Genomic DNA, 22,477 nt, shown 5'->3' on the forward strand with positions numbered 1-22,477 from the left:
TATGATGATGAAAGCTCACCAAATTTAGTGTCAATCGAATATCCGATGTACGCTCCACGAGATTATATGACCGTTCACTAAAATAAGTGTACTCCAGAAAGATTTGAAATGCCTTAAAATGTACTATAGGGGGAGACATGGAGTATCGATTGTCTTCCTTTGAAATTAGCCTTTCAAGGAAAGTGTGGATGACACGGGTGTGATAGCATTGCACCCCAGCCCATGTATTGGAGGTTGGTATATGCACCCGCTATCTAGTACGAAATTCGTAAATGACATGACATGACATGAGAGAGTTTACGCCACATTGAAAACCTAGATGGATGGATGTTTGGGGTGTATCGACTAGATGAGCGACACATGGGTTGGTCTCGATAAACATGTTAGAGCAAGCCAAGATGGTTGAACTTTCTCGAGACTAGGGATGGCATTACGACGCATGGTCGTGTTGTTGGGAACCAAGATGATGATTGAAATGCGACATTGCACATGAGAGACTTTTACCTAGAGTAAAGACAAGATTGAGTCGAATGACTTGTCCTAGTGTAAATGCAATTAAGCTAGAGCTGCAGACCATTGAACATGCACGCACAGGCAGCGTGTGTGACCAAACAAGCTTAAATTTCACACAAGTTGTGTCTAGTTGGCATAGGAGAACCTCACCTAAGGTCTGGCGAAACCACGAAGGTGGGTAAAAAATACGAATGAGACTTGAGTTCCCGTTAAACTTGTCATGAGCATGTCAAGATTATGACGCCGCATCATTGAAGATGTAGGACAGTGACACATTTTACTTCTAATATGTGGCTTGTTCCTATTGGAGTGCCTTCTTAAAGTAGTTTTCCTTATGTCCTCTCTTTAATCCTTACTCAAAGGTAACCTGGCCTTGCCTTGCCAAGACCCTTAGGCCCTTGTTATAGCGTGAGGCGTTGTCGTGTAGTTCTCTTGAGCACCAACACTCATAGTTAAATACTACTATTTCGGAGTAGATAATCACTGCTAAAGTCCGATGCATTTATCTAGGCTATCTCTCTTAATGTGCTTATAGATGATCTAGTAACGCTTCCTCTCATAGTGATATCTAATCATTGGCTCTTGCGAGCACTTAAGCCTCTAAAGTTCTTGGACGGAATTCTAGAGAACTTACTATAATCCCTTTCTATGATTGCTAGCTTTCATTAAGCTTTGGGATGCTTCCTATTATCAGTAGTTAAAGTCTTTATGTCCAAGTATCTACTAAGACATAGTATGTACATACTATGTATTATGTTGGTCTTATCCTGCCTGCAAGCAAAGATCACTACTACCACTCAAAGGAGTTCCAGATCACATTGTCTACAAGGCTCTAACTTTATTTGAGTGGCTTGTCAAGTATGTCAATCGCATTTGTACGTGGAACTTAATAACATGGTGTTTGAACGTTCTTCTCTCTAGACTAGGTAAGTATGACCACAACTCAATCCCTTTTTGTAATACCCTCGAACTCAAGGTTCACTAAACTACCTTGATCGTTCCCACTGTGCTGAATGAAAAATTGAATGAGATGGTTAACTTTAAAATGAGGAAAAATTGAAAAAATGTCCAATGAATTAGATTCAAATCATAATTTCATTTTATATTGAATTACATTACATATCCATTAATAATTTTGATTCAAATTCATAATTTAACTACTCCTTATCTTTATATGGATTCAAAACTAAATTAAATTATGATCGAGATATAATAAACTATTTTGGTCTACAAAATTGGTCAAAATCCTTTGTTTTTAATATAGTAAGATAACCCCAAAATTGAAAGTTAAAACTATAATTTATAATCATCACCCAAACATCCATTTCCATTAGGTATCTAATACCTAATACTACAAGAAACATGTTCGTCATGGATGGCATCATCTCTATGAACAAATAGTTTAGTATTTGCCATGCTTCATGAACAAGATAATTACCTACCGCTAACACTTCTTTCCCTTTCCATTTTTTTATCCACTTTTTGCACAATTTTTCAATGATTCAAACTACAAACATTCAAACAAACATTAAAACAAAATGAATACGAGTTCATCAATTATATAATACCCATTTCTAGTTATCTACATCCCTCAAAGTCAGCCATGACTAATTCTCAAGAAGCTCCTTGCCATGTCTTCCTTGTATGCTATCCCGGCCAAGGACACATCAACCCCACTCTCAGACTTGCCAAGAAACTCGCCGCCGAGGGCCTTCTCGTCACCATTTCCACGGCAGTGCATTTCGGCAAAACACTCCAGAAAGCTGGAAGTATCGGCGCCGGCGACTGTCCCACTCCGGTCGGCAATGGGTTCATCAGATTTGAATTCTTCGAAGATGGCCTCCAAGAGCTCAATCCTAAGGATGTAAACTTGGAACGCGTCGTCAACCAGATCGAGCTTTTCGGCCGGCCGTCGCTCGCCGGCCTGATCAAGAACCAAACAGCCGAAAACCGCTCTGTTTCTTGCCTGATTGTGAACCCCTTTTTGCCATGGACTTGTGAAGTTGCAAAGGAGCTCGAAATCCCCTGTGCCATTCTTTGGGTTCAATCATGCGCTGTGTTCTCAATTTACTATCACTGTTTCCACAAATCCGTCCCGTTCCCTTCTGAATTGGAACCCAAAATCGACGTTCATCTCCCAATTTTGCCACTTTTGAAGAACGACGAAATCCCAAGCTTCTTGCATCCAAATAACATTTATGGTGTTTTGGGGAATGTTCTGTTATCCCAATTCAGTAAATTATCGACACCCTTTTGTATTTTGATGGATACTTTTGGTGAACTCGAGAAAGACATCATCAATTACATGTCTAACATCACTCCTTTGAAACCCATCGGCCCATTGTTCATAAACCCTCAAAATTTAGAAACAGAGGTCTCCGGCCACTGCTTAAAAGCAGAGGATTGTGTGGAATGGCTGAACTCAAAGCCCCCACAATCCGTTGTGTACGTTTCATTTGGAAGCATCGTTCACTTGAAACAAGAGCAAATAGACGAGCTCGCTTACGGGCTGTGCAATTCAGGGTTCTCATTCTTATGGGTTATGAAACCGCCCGATGATGTTTACGGGTTAAAGGGCCATGTTTTGCCAGAAGAGGTGATGGAGAAAGCAGGGGAGAGGGGAAAAGTGGTGCAATGGAGTTCCCAAGAGAGGGTTTTGTCGCATGAATCTGTTGGGTGCTTTATCACGCATTGTGGGTGGAATTCGTCGGTGGAAGCCATCGGCAACGGCGTGCCGGTGGTGGCGTTTCCGCAGTGGGGGGATCAGGTGACCAATGCTAAGTTTTTGGTGGAGGATTATGGAGTTGGGGTGAGGCTGTCGCGTGGTGCAGAGGCAAATGAGTTGATTTCAAGGGATGAGATTGTGAGATGCATATCGGAGGTGATGATCCGCGAGAGCAGCGGAGGAGAATTCAGGCGGAATGCTTTGAAATTGAAGCAGGCAGCGGCGGCGGCCGTGGTGGACGGCGGATCCTCCCACAAGAACATCCAAGAGTTTGTTGATGAGATTAAGAAGAGATGCGTGAGAGGCAACTTTGAGTAAAAAGAGTTCGGTCAGAACTGGATGGAATTTGGCTTCAAATACAATAAATATTAATACTTTTTTAAGAAAAATTAATCCTCCATGTGATTAAACTATTCTAACCATTAATCTTGAATGATATTAAAAACTCATTTTTTTTTTAGCGATATAGTTTATGATGGTCGAGGATCAAACTCGAGTCACCTGCATAACATTGGAAAATACTTACCGGTGTACTACAACGACTTTTGAAAAAAGGCTTGGGAATTTGCTAAAAGGAGCTAAAACTCACCGGCATGAATTTGTTTAGTTCAAAAAAATCCACACACATTTGAATGATACAAAAACTCATATTATAGTGATCTAGTTTTTGACGCTGTTGTCGAGGATCAAACTTGGGTCACCTGCATAAAAGGCGGAAATACTTACCATTATACATACTACAACAACTGTAAAAAAAATGGTGGGAATCTGTCAAATATGCAAGAAATTTTGTTTAGTTTAAAAAAATCTAACATATTTGAATGATACAAAAATTCATATTATAGCGATCTAATTTTTGACGCTGTTGTCGAGGATCAACCCCGAGTCACCTGTATGACAAACAGAAATATTTATCATTATACATACTAAAAAAAAAAAAAAAAAGTGGAAATCCGTTAAAAGCTTGAGAATCGGTTGAAAGGAGCTAAAAAATACAGTATATTCTTGCACTACATCATATTTTATTAGAGCCTTCACAAGCAATAAAAGTTTTAGTTTAAAAAAATCAATATACATTTGAATGATACTAAAAACTCATTTATATTTAGCGCTCTAGTTCTTAAAGCTGTTGTCGGTGATCAAACCCGATTTACCTGCATGACAGGCGTTGATTGATATAGTTTCTGACGTAGTTGTCGATGATCAAGCCCGAGTCACCTGCATAACAAGCACGAATACTTACATTTACAACAAGCTAAAAAAATACATATTGCATTCTTGAACTATATCATTTTTTACTATGTGACAGACAGGAATACTTACCACTATACTACAACACCCTCGAAAAAGCGCTTGAAAATCTATTAAAAGTTGCTAAAACCCACCAACAAAAAATTTGTTAAGTTTAAAAAAATCAACCCACTATGATACTTAAAAACTCATTTTTAATTGATATAGTTTTCGACGCTATTGTTGACGATCAAACCCGGGTCACCTACATAACAGGTGAGACGCGAATACTTTCATTTATACTACAACGACGTGAAAAAAAGACTTGAGAATCTCTTGAAACGAGCTTAAAAAAATACATATTTTATTTTTAAACTATAATTTTTTGCCCGTTGTTGGGGATCGAACCCAGGTCACCCGCGTGATAAAAGGGAATACTTATTGAGTTTGGGAATTTGTTAAAAGTCGCTAAAACCCACCCGCAAAAATTTTGTTTAGTTTAAAAAATTAACATAGGTTTGAATGATAAAAAAAAACTCATTTTTAATTGATATAGTTTTTGAAGTTGTTGTCCACGATCAAACTCGGGTCACTTGCATAATAGCTAAAAATATACTTATTGCATTCTTGAACTATATCATTTTTTATTAGAGCCTCCACAAGCAATCGTAGTTTTTGGCAAGTTGATGGGGATCAAACTTAGGTAACCCACATGAAACATGGAAATACTTACCACTACGCTCTTAAAAGTTGCTAAAATCCACCAACAAAAAATTTGTTAAATTTAAAAAAATCAACACACTATGATACTGAAAAACTCATTTTTAATTAATATAGTTTTCAACGCTGTTGTCGACGATCAAACCCGAATCACCTGTTACATTTATAGTACAACGACGTCAAAAAAAGGCTTGAGAATCTGTTGAAACAAGCTACAAGAATACATATTCCATTCTTGAAATATATCATTTTTTATTAGACCCTTCACAAAGGATCAAAGTTTTTGGCGCTGTTGGCGGTGTGAATGTTTGATTAATCCACCACACCTAAATGGTGTGAAAGTCATCTTATTTATAATCAAATAAATTACAAGGATATGGAAATAGTAATAAATGGAAATAACAATAAATGGAAGATACCTATGATAATAAGACAAATATTAGAGATATTTGCCTTATAATAAAATATCAAATATAATATATATGGTAAACTATAATTTATTACTAAATATCCTTAACAGGCGGGGATCAAACACAGATCCTGCACGACATGTGTGTAAAACTTACCACTATACTACAACTACCCTAAAAAAAGCACTTAAGTTTAAAAAAATGAACACACATTTTTATAATATTTAAAAACTCATTTTCAATTGATATAGTTTTCGACTCTATTGTCGATGGTCAAACCCGAATCACCTGCGTGACGGCGTGAATACTTACATTTATAGTACAATAACGCCAAAAAAAGGCTTGAGAATCTTTTGAAACTAGCTAAAAAAATAAATATTGTATTCTTCAACTATATCATTTCTTCGAGATTGGAATTCTTAAAAGAATCTATGTAATTCTATGGGTGTTTGTCCCTCTATTTAGACTAGTGTATTGAGAATCACAATCCACTTATTAGTAGTTGTATGGTTAGAAAGAGAAATGTCCCGCCGCCAGGATGCAACAACGTATTGGACCTGAATATACAACTTTATCATCAACGTATTGGACTTGAATATGCAACTTGTATGGTTAGAAAGAGAAATATCCCGCTGTCGGGATACAACAATGTATTAGACCTGAATATGCAACTTTATCATTTTTTATTAGAGCCTTCATAAGCGATCATAGTTTTTGGCGCCGTTGTCGGGGATCAAACCTAGGTAACTCACGTGACAGGCAAGAATACTTACCATTATACTACAACGACCCTCGAAAAGCGCTTGGAAATTTTTTAAAAGTTGCTAAAACCCACCATCAGAAAATTGGTTAAGTTTAAAAAAATCAACACAATTTTTTATGATACTTAGGAACTCATTTTTTAATTTATATAATTTTCGACGATGTTATTGACGATCAAACCTGGATCACCTGCATCAGAGGCGCGAATACATACAAAAAATACTTATTGTGTTCTCGAACTATAACATTTTTTATTAGAGCCTTCACAAGCAATCATAATAGTATTTGGCGTCGTTGCCGGAGATCGAAACTAGGGTCACCCACGTGACAGGCAAGAATACTTACCACTGTACTACAACGACCCTCGAAAAAGTGCTTGGGAATCTTTTAAAAGTTGCTAAAACCCACAAGAAAAAATTTGTTAAGTTTAAAAAAATCAACACACATTTTTATGCCACTTAGAAACTCATTTTTAATTGATATAGTTTTCGAGCTTTGTCCACGATCAAACCCAGGTCACCTGCATAACAGTCGCGAATACTTACATTTGTTATACAACGACGTCAAAAAAAGATTTGAGAATCGGTTGAAACAAGCAAAAAAAAATACATATTTTATTCTTGAACTATATCATTTTTCATTGAAGGCGAACTATATCATTTTTCATTAAAGCCTTCAATAGAAATCATCGTTTTTGGTGCCGTTGCCAAGGATCGAAACCAAGTAACCAGTGTGATAGGCAAGAATACTTACCACTATACTTGAGCGATCCTCAAAAAAGTGCTTGAGAATCTGTTAAAAGTTGCTAAAACCCACCTAAAAAAAATCGACACACATTTTTATGCTACTTAGAAACTCATTTTTAATTGATATACTTTCGACGCTGTTGTCGACCATCAAACTCGGGTCACCTGCATAACAGTAACAAATACTTACATTTATAATACACCAACGTCAAAAAAAGGCTTCAAATCACCTACATAATAGTAGCGAATAATTACATTTATAGTACAACAACGTAAAAATAAAATAAAGGCTTCAGAATGTGTTGAAACGATTTAAAAAGAGCCTTCACAAGCGATCATAGTTTTTGACACCGCTAATGGGGATCACAGGAGAGAATACTTACCGCTATACTACAATGACCCTCCACAGAGCCCTTGTGAATCTGTTAAAATTTTGCAAAAACCCACAAGCAAAAAGTTTAATGAGTTTAAAAATTCAACACACATTTTTAAGCCACTTGGAAACTAATTCTTAATTGATATAGTTTTTGACAATGTTGTCGACCATCAAATCCGGGTCACTTGTATCCAAGTCGTCACTTATAGTTTCAAAATCTGTTATAACGAGGTAAAACTTACAATTTCAGAGTCGGTTAAAACGAAAATATACATATTGTATTCTTGAACTATATCATCTTTTATTAGCTTCACAAGCGATCATAGTTTTCGGCGTCATTGCCGGGGATCAAACCCGGGTCACCCGCATGACAGGCTAGAATACTAACCACTATACTACAACGACCCTCGAAAAAGCACTTGGGAATCTGTTAAAAGTTGCTAAAACCCACTAGCATAAACTTTGTTAAGTTTAAAAAAAATCAACACACATTTTTATGATACTTAGAAACTCATTTTTAATTAATATAGTTTTCGACGCTGTTGTCGACGATCAAACCCAGGTCACCTACATAGCAATCGTGAATACTAACATTTATAGTACAACGACGTCAAAAAAATACATATTGCATTCTTGAACTATATCATTTTTTATTAGAGCCTTCACAAGCGACCATAGAACCTGGGCCACCTGCATGACAGGCAGGAATATTTACCACTATACTACAACAACCCTCGAAAAAGCATTTGGTAATCTATTAAAAGTTGCTAAAACCCACCAGCAAAAAATTTGTTATGTTAAAAAAAAACACACATTTTTATGCTACTTAGAAATATATTTTTAATTGATATAGTTTTGGACGCCGGCTATTTTACTTTTTATTAGAGTCTTCACAAGCGATTATAGTTTTTGGTACTGTTAGCGGGGACGGAATCCTATCACCTCCATATCTGTCACAAATACTTACATTTATAGTACAACAAGGTAATAAAAAAAAAAGGCTTGAAAATCTTTTGAAAGGATCTTAAAAAAAATATATATTGTGTTCTTGAACTATATCATTTTTTGTAGAGCCTTCATAAGCGATTATCATAGTTTTTGGCGCTGTTTCCGGGGATCGAACCCACAGGGGGAATATTCATTACTATACTACAACGACACTAGAAAAAGCACCTGGGAATTTGATAAGATATGGAACCACTACAAGGGGAGTAAGATTCGGATTACATTGTTGATCGAATATCTCAAGGCAAGAACATTGTTTGAGATTCGAATCACTCCACAAGCAAGATCGATCATGTCTAGCTTGAATGATTCTTGTTGATCAAATATCTCAAGGCAAGAACACTTGCTTGAGATTCGAATCACTCCACAAGTAAGATTGATCATGTCGAGCTTGAATGATTCTATATGCAACCTAAACTACATAGAATTGCAAAGAAACTTAGTCATTGACTAAAGAAGAGCACAAATGCTTCTTTTGCTATATTTTTCAAGTCTCTTACCCATACAACATACATGGCTTTATATAGCCTCAAAATGAAACTACTCATTCCGAGAGTTGTAACATTCATACCTAATGGCCATAATTAACCATTATGTAATTCTAACCTATACTAAATAAAGTCTTAAAATACATAAATGAAATACAATAACTCTAAATTGTAACCCACCCAAAATTTATAACAATCAAACTTCATTCTTCTTCAATGTGGCATGAATTGAAACATCTTTTGATAATTTTGACAACCTTTTCTTCACATCTTCATTGAAGTATATCGTATGATTGATGTCTTTTGGTTCATATCAGAATTTGTTAAAAATTTCTAAAACCCACCAACAAAAAATTTGTTAAGTTTAAAAAAATCAACACACATTTTATGATATACTTAAAAACTCATTTTTAATTTATATTGTTTTCTACAAAAAGTGATCATAGTTTTTGACACGGTTGCTGGGGATCGAAACCGAGTCACCCGCGTGATAGGCAGGAATACTTAGCACTTTACTATAAGTACCCTCGAAAAAGCACTTGGGAATTTGTTGAAAGCTGCTAAATTCCACCAGCAAAATATTTGTTATGTTTAAAGAATTCAACACACATTTATACTACAACGACCTCAAAAAAAGGCTTGAGAATCTGTTGAAACGAGCTCATAAAATACATATTAACCATATCATTTTTTCTTAAAGCCCTCACAAGCGATCATAGTTTTACGCACTGTTGCCGGGTATCAAACCCGAGTCACCGCATGACAGACGGAATACTTACCACTATGCTACAACAACACTGAAAAAAGGTTTGGGAATTTGTTAAAAGTTGCTAAAAGGTACGAGCAAAATATTTGTTTAGTTTAAAAAAATTAGCATACGTTTGAATGATACTAAAAACTCATTTTGAATTGATATACTTTTTGACGTTGTTATCAACGATAAAACTCGAGTCACCTGCATAATAAGTGCGAATACTTTCATTTATACTACAATAACGTCAAAAAAAGGCTTGAGAATTTGTTGAAACGAGCTAAAAAAATACATATTGCTCTCTTGGACTATATCATTTTTTTTATTAGAGCCTTCACAAGCAATCATAGTTTTTGGCTCCATTGCCGGTGATCGAAACCGGATCACCTAAGTGACAAATGGAAATACTTATCACTATACTACAACTACCCTCGAAAAAGTGCTTGGAAATATGTTAAAAGTTGCTAAGATGAACCAGCAAAAAATTTGTTTAGTTTAAAAAAATTAACACACATTTTTATGATACTTAAAAACTCATTTTTAATTGATATAGTGTTTAAGTTTTTATGACACATTTTGTCGACCTCTTCCTCTACCTCGTCCTCGAAAGCCACCATGTCCTCTTCCTCTGCTACCAAAACTTCCATAATGTGTGACTTTTAGAGCTTGTTCTTCCTCATAAACATGGTCATTCATGCGTTGCTCGTGCACTAAGTGACTACTTTGTAACTCATCAATGGACAAGGAATCCAAATCAGTAGACTCCTCAATTGAGCAAATGACATAGTCGAACCTAGAAGTCATAAAACTTAGGATTTTTTCTATGATGTCAATGATTGTCATCTTCTCTCCATAGATTCTCTTTCTACTGGCAATTATGAAAGTTCGAGCAAAGTAATCTGACATTGATTCTCCTATCTTCATGTGAATAACCTCTTATTCCTTGCGAAGAGCTTGCAATTATGCACGTTTGATTCTAGCGGTTCTCTTGTACTTCTGTTTCAAGGAGTTCCAAATATCCTTGATTGTCTTTCTTCAAAATGGTTTCTAGAGTTGGATGATCTACGTCTTGCAAGAGAAAGATTTTGGCTTTTAAATCCTTCAACTTAAATCTTCCATTGCTTTCTTTTGTCCTTCCGAAACAGCTTCTCCTTCATCTCCTTCAGCTGCGGTAGGAATTCCTTGCTCAACCAAACTCCAATATTATTTTGATCTGAGAAAGTTTTCCATCAACATAGACGAGTGACCATAATGTCCATCCAACTTTAGAATTGATGGCTGCACAAAACTACTCTCCGTTGCCACATCACCCATCTTTTCCTTAGAAAGCTGCTACTTTTCAAGGTAAATCGACTCTGATACCATGTTAAAAAAGAGAAAGCTAAATTCAATATGCCATCAAAGTTGTCTTAATGATGTATTATTTGATGAATTGAAACAACTATATAAATATCTCTACAAACCAACCAAAAAAAATTAGCTAACAAAGAGTAACTAGTAAAACCAAATCACAAATTCCTAAACAATAGTTTTATTAACCCATTAGAAGACTAATTCTTTTAACAGTAATCGTGTCTTTTAACACAATTCAACTCAACTCAACTTATTGTCCCATAAAGTTCCAAGTCATTGCATAAAATTGTCTCTCGGTTTAGCATTTAAATGTCGAAAAGTTCACAAGATATAAACGTTCGTGGGCCAGTCTCGTGACTCTAAACAATCTTGGTTAAATTATTCATTGGTTGAAGTTGCCTAAATGCAAAAATATAAACTTAGAATGACATTCATAGTCAATTATTCATTGGTTGAGTAGCTGATCTATCATTTTGATTTATCAACACAAAGTTTCGGTAATTGAGAAGGGACCAAACGTTGCCTTTCATACTATCCATTGCCCGTTTTGGCAAGGTGGGCGATACAAATGTCGTTCATTGTCGGCGTAGATGGCCTGCTAGCCTTCAAGTTACCCCTTTATTCAAACATGTGAATGATTAGATTTGGTGAGGGAAATTGGTACCTTAACCAAACTTTTATGGACCCATTCCTAGCTTTTTGCGCTCCAAAATCTTATAAAAATCAGGCTTTCTTATAGGTATGAACCTTCACGTGGCAGAGAGTGGTTTGATAAGTGGATGCGTGTGTGGACTAATGTCGGCCATGGCTGGCGCAAGCCTTGAAAATGTCTTGCATACGGAAATCCAACACGGTACACTCTTTTCCTTATTCCCCTTTGACTATTGATTTAATTATTCTATTTTTGGTAATTTGGTGGTCAAATTTCATAAAGTCAAAATCCAATAGTTGTAATGTTTTCAACCTTTTTTCAAAAAAAAATTATTCTAAGTGTGTACTCGTTTTGTCGAGTAGATGCCATTAAAAAGATATCCGTTCGACGATAATTTGATAGTATATGTCTTATCCAGTTGAATAATAGTGTTGGTTAAGAAATTTAAAATCTAGTCGAATTTGTTATTTTATGAAACTCATTGTTGCACTATCAAAATAGCTAACTTAGCTTCCGCGGTTTAATCTAGGATCTCAATGAGCTCAATCGCCCCTCTCCCTAGCTGCCTACTTACTCATGCTCGTAGTTCAGTGGGAGGTCGATGAGTGTAGTTCAATAAAAAAACATGAATCATTTATCTCGACATAAAGCAGGAATTACTCATAGTGATTCGCCACTAATGTAGCATACTGTTGGATGATGAAAGTCCCACATCGGCTAATTTAGGGAATGATCATGAATTTATAAGTGAGGAATACTAACCCCATTGGGATGAGGCCTTTTGGGAAGCCCAAAGCAAAGCCATGAGAGTTTCCGCTCAAAGTGGACAATATCATATCATTGTGGAGAGTCGTGTTCGTCTAACATGGTATCAGAGCTATGCTCTAAAACTTAGTCGTGCCAATAGATTGGCAAATTCTCGAATGTCGAACAAAGGACTCCAAAAAGAAAAAAGGAGTCAAGCCTCCTCGAAGGTACGAAGGCAGTCAAAAATGACTAAGACTCCAAAGGAGTCGAGCCTCGATTAAGGGGAGGTGTTGGATGATGAAAGTCCCACATCGGCTAATTTAGGGAATGATCATGGATTTATAAGTGAGGAATACTAACTCCATTAGGATAAGGCCTTTTGGGAAGCCCAAAGCAAAACCATGAGAGCTTTTGCTCAAAGTGGACAATATCATACCATTGTGGAGAATCGTGTTCGTCTAACACATACAAATGAGTAAGGGTACTATACCCTTCTCTTTTTGGTTCTCTCTTATTTTTATTTTTATTTATATTTATTTAAAATACGTATTTATCCTATTAAAAATAATTATATTATTTATATTAATTTTTATAATCAAGGATTGTATAAAATTTTCTTTAAAATAATGAATTGAATTAACCTGATAGTAATAAATTAATTATTGAATGAACCTACTTAATTATTTGAGAGTAATAAATTAAATATTGAATTAGCCTACTTAATTATTTGATAGTAATAAACTAATTATTGAATTAACCTACTTAATTATTTGATACTAATAAATTAATTATAATTTATTTATTGATTAAAGATATATCCAACAAATAATCTATGTTCGAGCTATAATCTTTGTTAATGTCAATAAAATTATTTATTAGTTAATTTATGGGGATTAATGAAACTTTAAATTTTAAAAATCGTAATATTATTAAAATTTATTGAACTTAGATTTTTACATTACTTTTTATTCAAATTAGTGAAATTAAATATAAAGTAAAAATTGTAACATTTAATACACCGACATGTGATGTATTAAATATATTTTATGAAATAATTTAGTATATTTATTTATTCAATTAAAACTATATATCTATTATGAATTAATTTACATCATTTGTTGAAGAGTTTTTTAATTAATACATCATAATCTTATAAAATTTATAAAATTAATATCCTAAAAAGATTTAAAAAATTAAATATTAAAAAATATACTAACTAAAATGAAATGGAATCTACAATATATAGCAAATTTAGTCCTAAAATAACCCACCCTTTTACCTACTCATTTTTATTTTCTAGCAGCCATTGACTTGCTTCCCCAATTCTAACCACATGCTTAACCTTGCAAACAAAGTCTTTGATACCAAACTATCAATCTCTTAGCTACTTTAGTACGTTACGTATCGTCGTCTATCTCACGATTTTCACATTCTTATAAACAATGTTTTGTTCTCCTTTCTAACCGATGTAAGATCTCATAATCCACCATTCTTTGATATCTAGTGTTCTCGCTGGCATACTGCTCAATATCTAGCTCTGATACCATTTGTTTCACTCTCCAACTGATATAGAATCTCACAATCCATTCCCTTTTAGGACTCAGTGTCCTTGCTGGCACACCATTTAGTATCTAGCTTTGATGCCATTTGTAACCGTTCAAGCCCGCCGCTAGTTCGTTCTCTTCTCCAACCGATGTGGGATCTCACAATCCATCCACCTTTAGGACCCAATGTCCTCGTTAGCACACCACTCAATATCTAACTCTAATATCATTTGTAATCCCGCTCATGTGATGTTCTACATTGGTTGGGGAGGAGAACAAACCACCATTTATAAGGGTGTGGATGCCCGAAAGGAAAAACCCAAAGAGGACAATATCTGCTAGCGGTGGATCTGAGCCGTTACAGCTCAATTTCCCACCACTAATACATATCGTCGGAAACTTTTTGGTTATTTGATTTGTCAAAGTTTGAAGATTTTGAAGTTCCCATTTTTAAAACATCATACAAAAGAAGGGCATTTCTCCGCCAACTTCGGTCACCTACGCCTCAAAGTCAAATCACCTAACCTTTTCCTTTCTTTTTCTTATATAAACAAACAATATCAACCCTTTCTCAATCAATTATACCAAACAATCCCACCCTTTTCTCTCAACTAAAATGAACTCCAAATCTCTCCCTTTGGCTCTCAATGCCATCTCCATCTTCATCTTCTTCCTCTTGCTCTCCTCCGTTCAACTCTATGCCTCGAGACCTCTCGAACATTATCCTTCTTCGTCGATTTCTCCAGCAACGAAACTTCCTCATGTATACAAAGCTTATTCAGGTCCGAGTCACCGCGGCGCGGGCCACTAATCTGCCGAAAAGACTGTCTTGTTTCCCTATCCGACAATGGAAGATTTTTGTTATATTCTATCTCTGAACATGTCGCAATGTTTTAGCATGAGCAGCTTGACATGTGTAAATGTTTTCAAACATGTTATATTCTTTCATGTTCATTTTGTACTTCTGTCCAGAGAAATTTAAAAGTTGTCTTATATATAGCCTAATGTTTTTTTTTTTCATTTATTAAATATATATCCTTTGATTTGTTTGAAATATTTTATTTATTTATTATATTTGTGAAAGTTTGTGGAAACTGATATTTGATTGAATATTATATTCAAAAAGGCCATTTTATTCCAAAATAACTGCAAATTTCAAACCATGTGTTTTCAACTCCATACCAATTTACTTATTCAACTTTTTTAATATCATATTTATTTAGAAAATTGCCAATTTGGTTTATTTGGTATTGATTTAATTTTGCTATGATTTTAATTTTTTAAATAATTTAATATCCTTAAACAAATTTAATTAGGAGTTGTATTATTTCAAAATGTAATATTTAATTAAAAAAAGAATTAATAAGTTGATTAAAGTAAAAGATGTATATTGAACTCGATAACCCAAACTAACCCAACCCAATTTAAATTATAAGAGTTGGGTTGGATTGGGTTGGATTGGATTGGGTTAGATAATATTTCGGATTGAGTTACGTTAATTTTTTGAAATCAAATAGGTTCAATTCAGGTTTCATATTCATTGGACAAATTTTCGAGTTGACCCGAACCGAACAGAGTCTTGTTAAAAAAATATTGAGAGTACTTACATATTCTTGGGTCTACCAAATGTAACCATAGTTATTTTGAAAATAAAAAATATTTAAAAAAACGATTTCTAGAGAAGCGTCGTTTTCACGAAATCAACCACCCAACATCCCTTCTCAAGTCTCAATTTGCACGCCCTCAAACTCGCAACGCATTTTCGCTCCCACTCTGCAAGTCATGGTGACGACCCGCGCATGAGTGCCAGGTGCATGTTCTGCTCTTAGTCGAGGCTTATATCAGCTTAGTGTTGGCTTGGCTTGGCTTGGCGGATTAGACAGCTCAATATATATATTTTATAACGATTCCTAAGTTTTTGACCCTCCTAAAGCTATTTTTTAGGACAATTGAGGTGAGTAAAACTCTTGTTTACTCAATTATAAATAGTTTTAGGATTTATATAAGGAGTAATCACTATGTTGGACTAGACTAAGTTATTAATATCTCGAAGCATGTGATATGGATTAGTATAGGTGAAGCTAAACGTTGAAGCATAGTTCCGAAGCAGTTACAGAGTAGTTAGGAACTTTGGCCAAGGCCAACCAAGTAAGTGACCTTATTATAGGAGTTGAAAAATTGAATGATGTAAGATGGTCCATGACACACGGGCTCTGCATACGCCATAATATTTATACTATGTTTACATATTCTATGTAATGACATATAATGTTATGTTATGTATGCATGTGATATCCATTATGTCATGTTGTGAATGAAATGAAATAATATGTATCTCATGTTATGTTTGGCCATGTAAAGCTATGTGATAGATTATGTGATGACTACCATGCATACATCCATATATGTACTATGTCATGGATGAAAGGGAAAAAGGAAAAGATGTTAATGCTATATTATGATTATAAATCATGGGAACCTCATGCATTTATGTATGTCATGTGCACCAGGAGACATTCCCGTTATGTTATGTTAGTACGGATGCATACCCTTCAATATTTATGTTCGTAACGATATCATGCAAGTCTTTCTTTTTCTATGGCATCCAACAACGTGTTAACACGGTGTGCCAGACCAAGCCAGGCCTAGGGTACGTATACGAACCCACTTGGTGGGTCCATGTGTACGTGTGAGAAGGATAGGATCAATGTGGGTTTTGGTTACAAATGAAGGAGAGTATCAAGTTAAGGTTCTAGTTTGGTAACATCAAAGTTTCTCGGCTTTCACTTTATCAAGGCGCTCGTAAGCTCATTAATCATTAATATTTAGCTCTTTGAAGCTCAACTATCTCATCGAGAATATCTTGGGGTTCTATGACAACTTGATTAGCTCTTTATTGACCATTTTTTATCATAATCGACCTATATATCATTAATACATAAGATGCGACCTCATCATAGTTCAACTCATATTCTCATCATATTGTTATGGACACCGTCCACAAATACACATTTTCTAGTACGAATTTGTTGGTATCTCACTATTTGGCCCCTATAACGTCGTCGTCATCAAGGAGTGACTTTCATGCCTGCGAACCATCATCTACCTATATGGTCTCTTGCTGTCATCCGAAAAAAGATCACGACTAAGGATAGTTGGACATCTCCTTATTGCCCCACGTTGTGTTGTATGATACTAAAAGGCTCATTCATTTTAGAGCTCAGCTCTATCCATACTAACTCGTAATCATATAGGTACAAAAGTGAACACTTGCCAATTGGAACATATTTATTATCAGAGGGTAGAGGTCAACTAGCAACCTTCTAACAGTCCCCCACATAGTACAATTATCATAAGAGGATGAACTCACATCATTGTTAGCTACTAAAAATATTGTACATACCCTAGTCAATCTAATCGAGTTCACGATTCAGGATTAGTTGATGAACTCTTAATCGTCCCGGCATAGCAACGTGTTTATATCATACATGATAAATGATAAATTAACTTAACCATGGATCCAACATGCTTATACTCTATTCAATTTCACATGATAACCACAAAAATCGAACATAGGAGCTATTTCTACAACTATGATGCTTTCGGAGAGTAAAACTAATTTCAATGGATCAGAATGGTTGTCAAAGGAAACTAGCTTGAACCAGACTTCATCAACCTCGAGTTCAATCATCGTCTTTGCTTTTTTTTTTCTCTCTCATTTTTTAACTTTCGATTTTGGCCTTCATAGTTCTCACTATCTTTAATAAAGTTATAGATCTTCTCGAGACAAAACTATTGAGCCAAGAATCAACATAAATAATCCAAAAAAAATGAGAGACCTTGCCAACAATTTGCTCGTGGTTGATCTCCTTCCAATATCTAGACCCTCTCTAGTAATATTGGTGAGCTGATATGATATAGATCAACTAGAACGACGTATATGATGAATGAATTATCAACTTGGTCCAAAAAAAACAAAGTGGGGTTGAAGTAGGTGAATTTATAAGTCGACACGATTCTTCGATAATAGAGATAGAAGTAAAAGCTTAGTCTCGATCCCAGCTTAAAAAGATTCGTTCATCTCCATCCATATCTCCACTTCTCAAACGTTGTATAGATGTATGCACGGACTTCTCCAACATTAATGTGACAAATAAATATGTTTTTAGAAGACATCATAAATATAATAAAACCCGTAAACTAAGCTTAGTTTAACTAGTCAGATATTAATGTTTCTCGACCCAATAATATAATAAGTTAGGGATGATTTGATTTTCCATTAAAAAAAGTCCAAACTATCTATAATCGAACGGACCAAAACTGAGGTCACAGGATAACTATGGTACACCGAAGAACACCATATCTCGAAAGGAATTGCAGTGAAACTAAAACCCTCGCAAAGCCCCAACACAGCCGCAGCGTAGAATCTGAGAAGACAATGGCTTGGCGCTCAGGATCTCTTTCTCGGACGCTAATGTCTACTGTGCGCTCTTCTTCTTCCCGGTTAACTCCATCGGCTCCTCAACTCCGGCCGCCGCCGGTCACTACTCCTCGGCGTCTCCCGGCCCGCCATTTCTCTGCTCCTTCCAGGTTTCCTCCGCTATAACCGCTAACGTTTCTTTATTGTGTTGCGAAATTGTAGATGCTAGTCATGAGCGTCTTCACCTAGTGCCTGGTTGTTCCCTTAGCGTTTTCGTGGTTGATTGATACTTAGCTGGTGGCTAGGACTATGCTTGACAAATTTTTGTAGATTTGGCATCTCGAGTTTTTTTTTTAAATGATTTTGTAGCTTAATTAGATGAAAAGAAATTGGAGAGAATAATCAGAGCAAAGATTTATTAGATATATTGATGGATCTTGTCTATAGATTTGTAGGCCTTTCATTTATTTAGTTAACGCCTGATTTCTTGGGGTTACTTGTAGAAAGTAGATGAAAAGAAGTGACCACTTCTATTCTATTTTCCTGTATTATGACCACACAACGTGTTCTTCACAGCATCTAGTTGTATATGCTTTTTGGATAAAAGGAAATTGGCGTGGAAATTTAGTAACTCTTTTTAGTGTTCCAAAACTTATTGAACTTGTTAGGACTTCTTAGAATTAGGCAAAACATTGATAAGTGTACCAGACACTGTTTAAAGTTCAAACGTATTAGGCACAACTCACCAAGCTTGTAATTCAGCAATTATTTTACTTTTGTTTTTGGCTCTATTCCATATTGACATCTTTCTGTCATATATGATATATATTTTTTCCAATTTATGCTTATGACAGAAAATACAACTTCTTTATTCTATAATTATTAATGGATGTTGCTGAATTTTCTGGGTGATCCGCTTGTTATTATCTGTAGTTCTTTGTTTCTTTAACTGTTATTTTCATTGTTTTCTTACTCTAGGAGCTTGGGAGAATTGGGATGCGTTCAATCCTTTTTGCCCATTTATAGCGTGACAGCAGCATCCTGTTTGACATCCCACCTCACTATTAATGTCAGGGCTTTTTGCGAGCTGTCTCATGGTACCTTCTGCCGTACTTGTCAAGATCGCTAGTGGTCTCTTTGTGAGTCTTGCTTGTTCTAGGACACGCTATATGCACAGTACAGTAGTTTTTTATCTCTCTTATTGTTACTTTTAGTGGCCTAGATCCTTGGGATGCATTTCAATTGTTAATTTTTCAAAGCAATGGTTTCTGTTTATGGAATGGTAGGTAAAAATAGTCAAACAACACTAAGTATAGGTGATTAGCTTCTCCCACACACAGCATTTGAGTTTGGGATGGAATTGATAGGCAGGAATGTGGAAGATGGATGATGCTCAAGGACATTCGCTCATTCTGAGCAGGAGGCTGACACAATTTTGTAGGTTTTTCTATGTCTTCTTGTGCTTTTTCTTCTGGATAATACATTGGATCCAAGTATTATCCAACTTATATGGAAACTGGGAACCAGAAAATCTAGATGCTTGATCCTTGATGACGATAGGCAGAAAAGTTGCTATGCAACTGTTAATTTCTAAAAGTTTGGTGCTGGGTGGGAGGGAATTCTAATAATTTTTTTGAAAATTATTTATTTATTTTTTCTTTGTATTCAAGTTCTATAAATTGTTAGATTTGGATACCATGCTTTATCATGTTTTGATGACATTGCCCACGTACGTCCAATTTGCCATACATCTCCTTTCTCATTGAATTTATTTTGCCACACTGTTTCAGTTTGTTGCCGGTCTCTCAACTTCAATATTTGGTGTCAGACTGCTAAAATGATAATCATAAAAGTTTCAAGTGAAATTGGAAACCCTTGCGATCATTTAAAGAAATTGCTGGCGAAACCATCTCCCTTAAATAGACTAGAAATTTCTACAGTTTTATATTATTGCCTTTTCTCATTAAGACACAATAGTGAGAATGTCATGCTTATTTCTTCACTTGTAGTTATACATTATGTGTAAAACTTTTGTCCATCTGGCTGATAAATCACTTAGGTGCCTGTTTCATGGGTCCAATCATTATCGTTGTCTTGTATTTTGGCACAAAAACACTTAGAAGATAAGAAGATGATTTAATTAGTAAACTTCTTGATTGCTTCTCACAGCTGCGGTGCCCCTTTCAGGTACTTAAAGTTCAATGGGATTAAACACATCTATGTGCGGCAATATGAGGGTGCAGGGGACTCTTGAAGAGTTGATACATCAGAAACTATGGTCTGGAATAGGATAATAAGTGTTCTTTATAATCAGAACTGGGATTAAAACATTTGCTAGATACTCGTATGGTCGAGCTGTTATTTCTTGTTCATCATTGTTCACAATGTCTGTGATTGATTTACAATTAAAAAGAATTTTTATTTGACGTAGTGTCAATCAAATAGTGGATAATATTCTAAACTCCATCTGAGTGTTGTGTTGATGCTAAACTTTGAATTTCCAGCGGCTGTACTAACACTTGCTAATTTGCAGAGGTTGGATAGGTTGCAATGAAACTTGCCCTCGGTAGCTTTCCTAACTTTTAGATCGGCCAACACCTTTTCCGTTTGAACCATGTGAGTAATGCTGATGTTTGTTGAGTTCCAAATTGAAACTTTTTTTTTTTTTTTCATTCTTTGTTGTGGGATGGGGAACGAAGCTTTTTATTAGCAAAAGGCCCTACATATATGGCAGATAAAATATCCTCTACCAAACCAATAAGATCCCACAAGACTCCTAATTGGCAAAGATTTTCATTAGCACCGAGTGGTTGAGAAATCTAAGTGGATTCTAGAAAATTTCATGGCACCACTCAATCCCTTGGAACTCTTTGAATTCTATCAAACCAGGTCTCCAAACTAGAGCCCTTGCTGCATTAGTCTAGATGGTTCTCGGATGCCCATTGAAACAAGTTCCCTCCCACTATTCTTGAGAAAACATCAGCCAATATCCCAAATTTGGAGGAGCTTATTCTAGCATAAAGCTGCAAAAATGAACATGTAGTTAGGCAACCTCTTTTGAACTCTATAAGTGCTCAACCTTTTTTTGACAAAGACCCAAAGAAAAAATTCACTTTCGAACTTCCACCTTCAAAATGAGACACTACCAAACTGTAAGTTTGCAACAACCACGTGCCCTCGTCAAACTAATGTGCAAAAAATGATACAAGCTTCTGGGTGCAAATACTGGAGCATAGGCAATCTTGGGTTAACATTTACTGTGATCTGTCAATTCTAAGCCGGCTGCATGATGGTTATCCATTAAAAACTTATTAGATAAAAAGAATTAGGGTAATGAGATTGCGAGACAGAAGTCCCATTCTCTTGGAGAAAGCATTAGTTGTGTTCCATTAAGTAGGCCCTTTTGTGGGTGATCCTCTTATGGATTCCTCTACCATTACAGGGAAGTGGGAACTTGTCGCTTTGAGAGGTCACTTTGTGAATGGCCAAAGGGATTGAACTTACACAGGGTCTACCATTTTACGTCTTGAAAAGGAAAAGAAAGTTTAGCTAAGCATCAGTGAATAAGATTTCTTAAGAATATTAATGGGTATGTAAAGAAAGATGTAAAGATTTGTTTCGATTTGGATCTGTATGGCTACTGGATATAATATGTGAAGTCGTCCTAAGTGCCTTAGATACCAAATCCAATGAAATCAGTGACATGACAATCCTTTGGATGTGCTATGGGTACCTGTTGAACTGGATAGAAAGTAATTGAGTGCATGCAGTGGTTTCTTTGCCTTGTGGTGTTTTCTTTGGGTGATAAGCCTATTTACACAAATAATGTGGCTAATTATTATTAGTATTTTTGGTGGTATCCACATTTTTTCCGATGGGATAAATGTTCTCTAAAAGTCTGTCTGTGTCTTATTTTGTTTGTTCTGATTTCATCTGTCTCTACCCATTCTCATGCTCGTAAGTTGATTGTTTTTTTTTTTTTTTTTTTTTTTTTTTTTTTTTTTTTTTTTTTTTTTTTTTTTTTTTTTTTTTTTT

At 35.5% G+C, this 22,477-nt stretch overlaps 2 protein-coding genes across 4 annotated transcripts; both read left to right on the forward strand.

Annotated features, from left to right (window-relative positions):
• The first annotated feature begins 2,061 nt into the window (after positions 1 to 2,061).
• LOC111486004 (putative UDP-glucose glucosyltransferase) lies at positions 2,062 to 3,631 on the forward strand. The gene has a single exon (XM_023132992.1). It carries the CDS (start codon positions 2,117 to 2,119, stop codon positions 3,554 to 3,556), a length of 1,440 nt encoding a protein of 479 aa, XP_022988760.1. The 5' UTR covers positions 2,062 to 2,116; the 3' UTR covers positions 3,557 to 3,631.
• Positions 3,632 to 18,410: 14,779 nt separating this feature from the next.
• Positions 18,411 to 20,908, forward strand: LOC111486212. Of its 3 annotated transcripts, XR_002718817.1 has the most exons (4): positions 18,411 to 18,612; positions 19,421 to 19,581; positions 19,729 to 19,879; positions 20,630 to 20,908. XR_002718817.1 is itself a non-coding variant. In XM_023133258.1 (3 exons), the coding sequence occupies exons 1-2, from the start codon at positions 18,461 to 18,463 to the stop codon at positions 19,569 to 19,571; spliced, it is 303 nt and encodes a 100-aa protein (XP_022989026.1). In that variant the 5' UTR covers positions 18,411 to 18,460; the 3' UTR covers positions 19,572 to 19,581; positions 20,630 to 20,908. The 3 variants fall into 3 exon arrangements, 2 of the variants coding, with proteins under 2 accessions (XP_022989026.1, XP_022989027.1); XM_023133258.1 differs by lacking the exon at positions 19,729 to 19,879; XM_023133259.1 differs by lacking the exon at positions 19,729 to 19,879 and having other exon boundaries at positions 18,413 to 18,612; positions 19,421 to 19,539.
• The last annotated feature ends 1,569 nt before the right edge of the window (positions 20,909 to 22,477 follow it).

Source organism: Cucurbita maxima, unplaced genomic scaffold (assembly GCF_002738345.1).
Source record: "Cucurbita maxima cultivar Rimu unplaced genomic scaffold, Cmax_1.0 Cma_Scf00011, whole genome shotgun sequence".
NCBI lineage: Eukaryota > Viridiplantae > Streptophyta > Magnoliopsida > Cucurbitales > Cucurbitaceae > Cucurbita > Cucurbita maxima.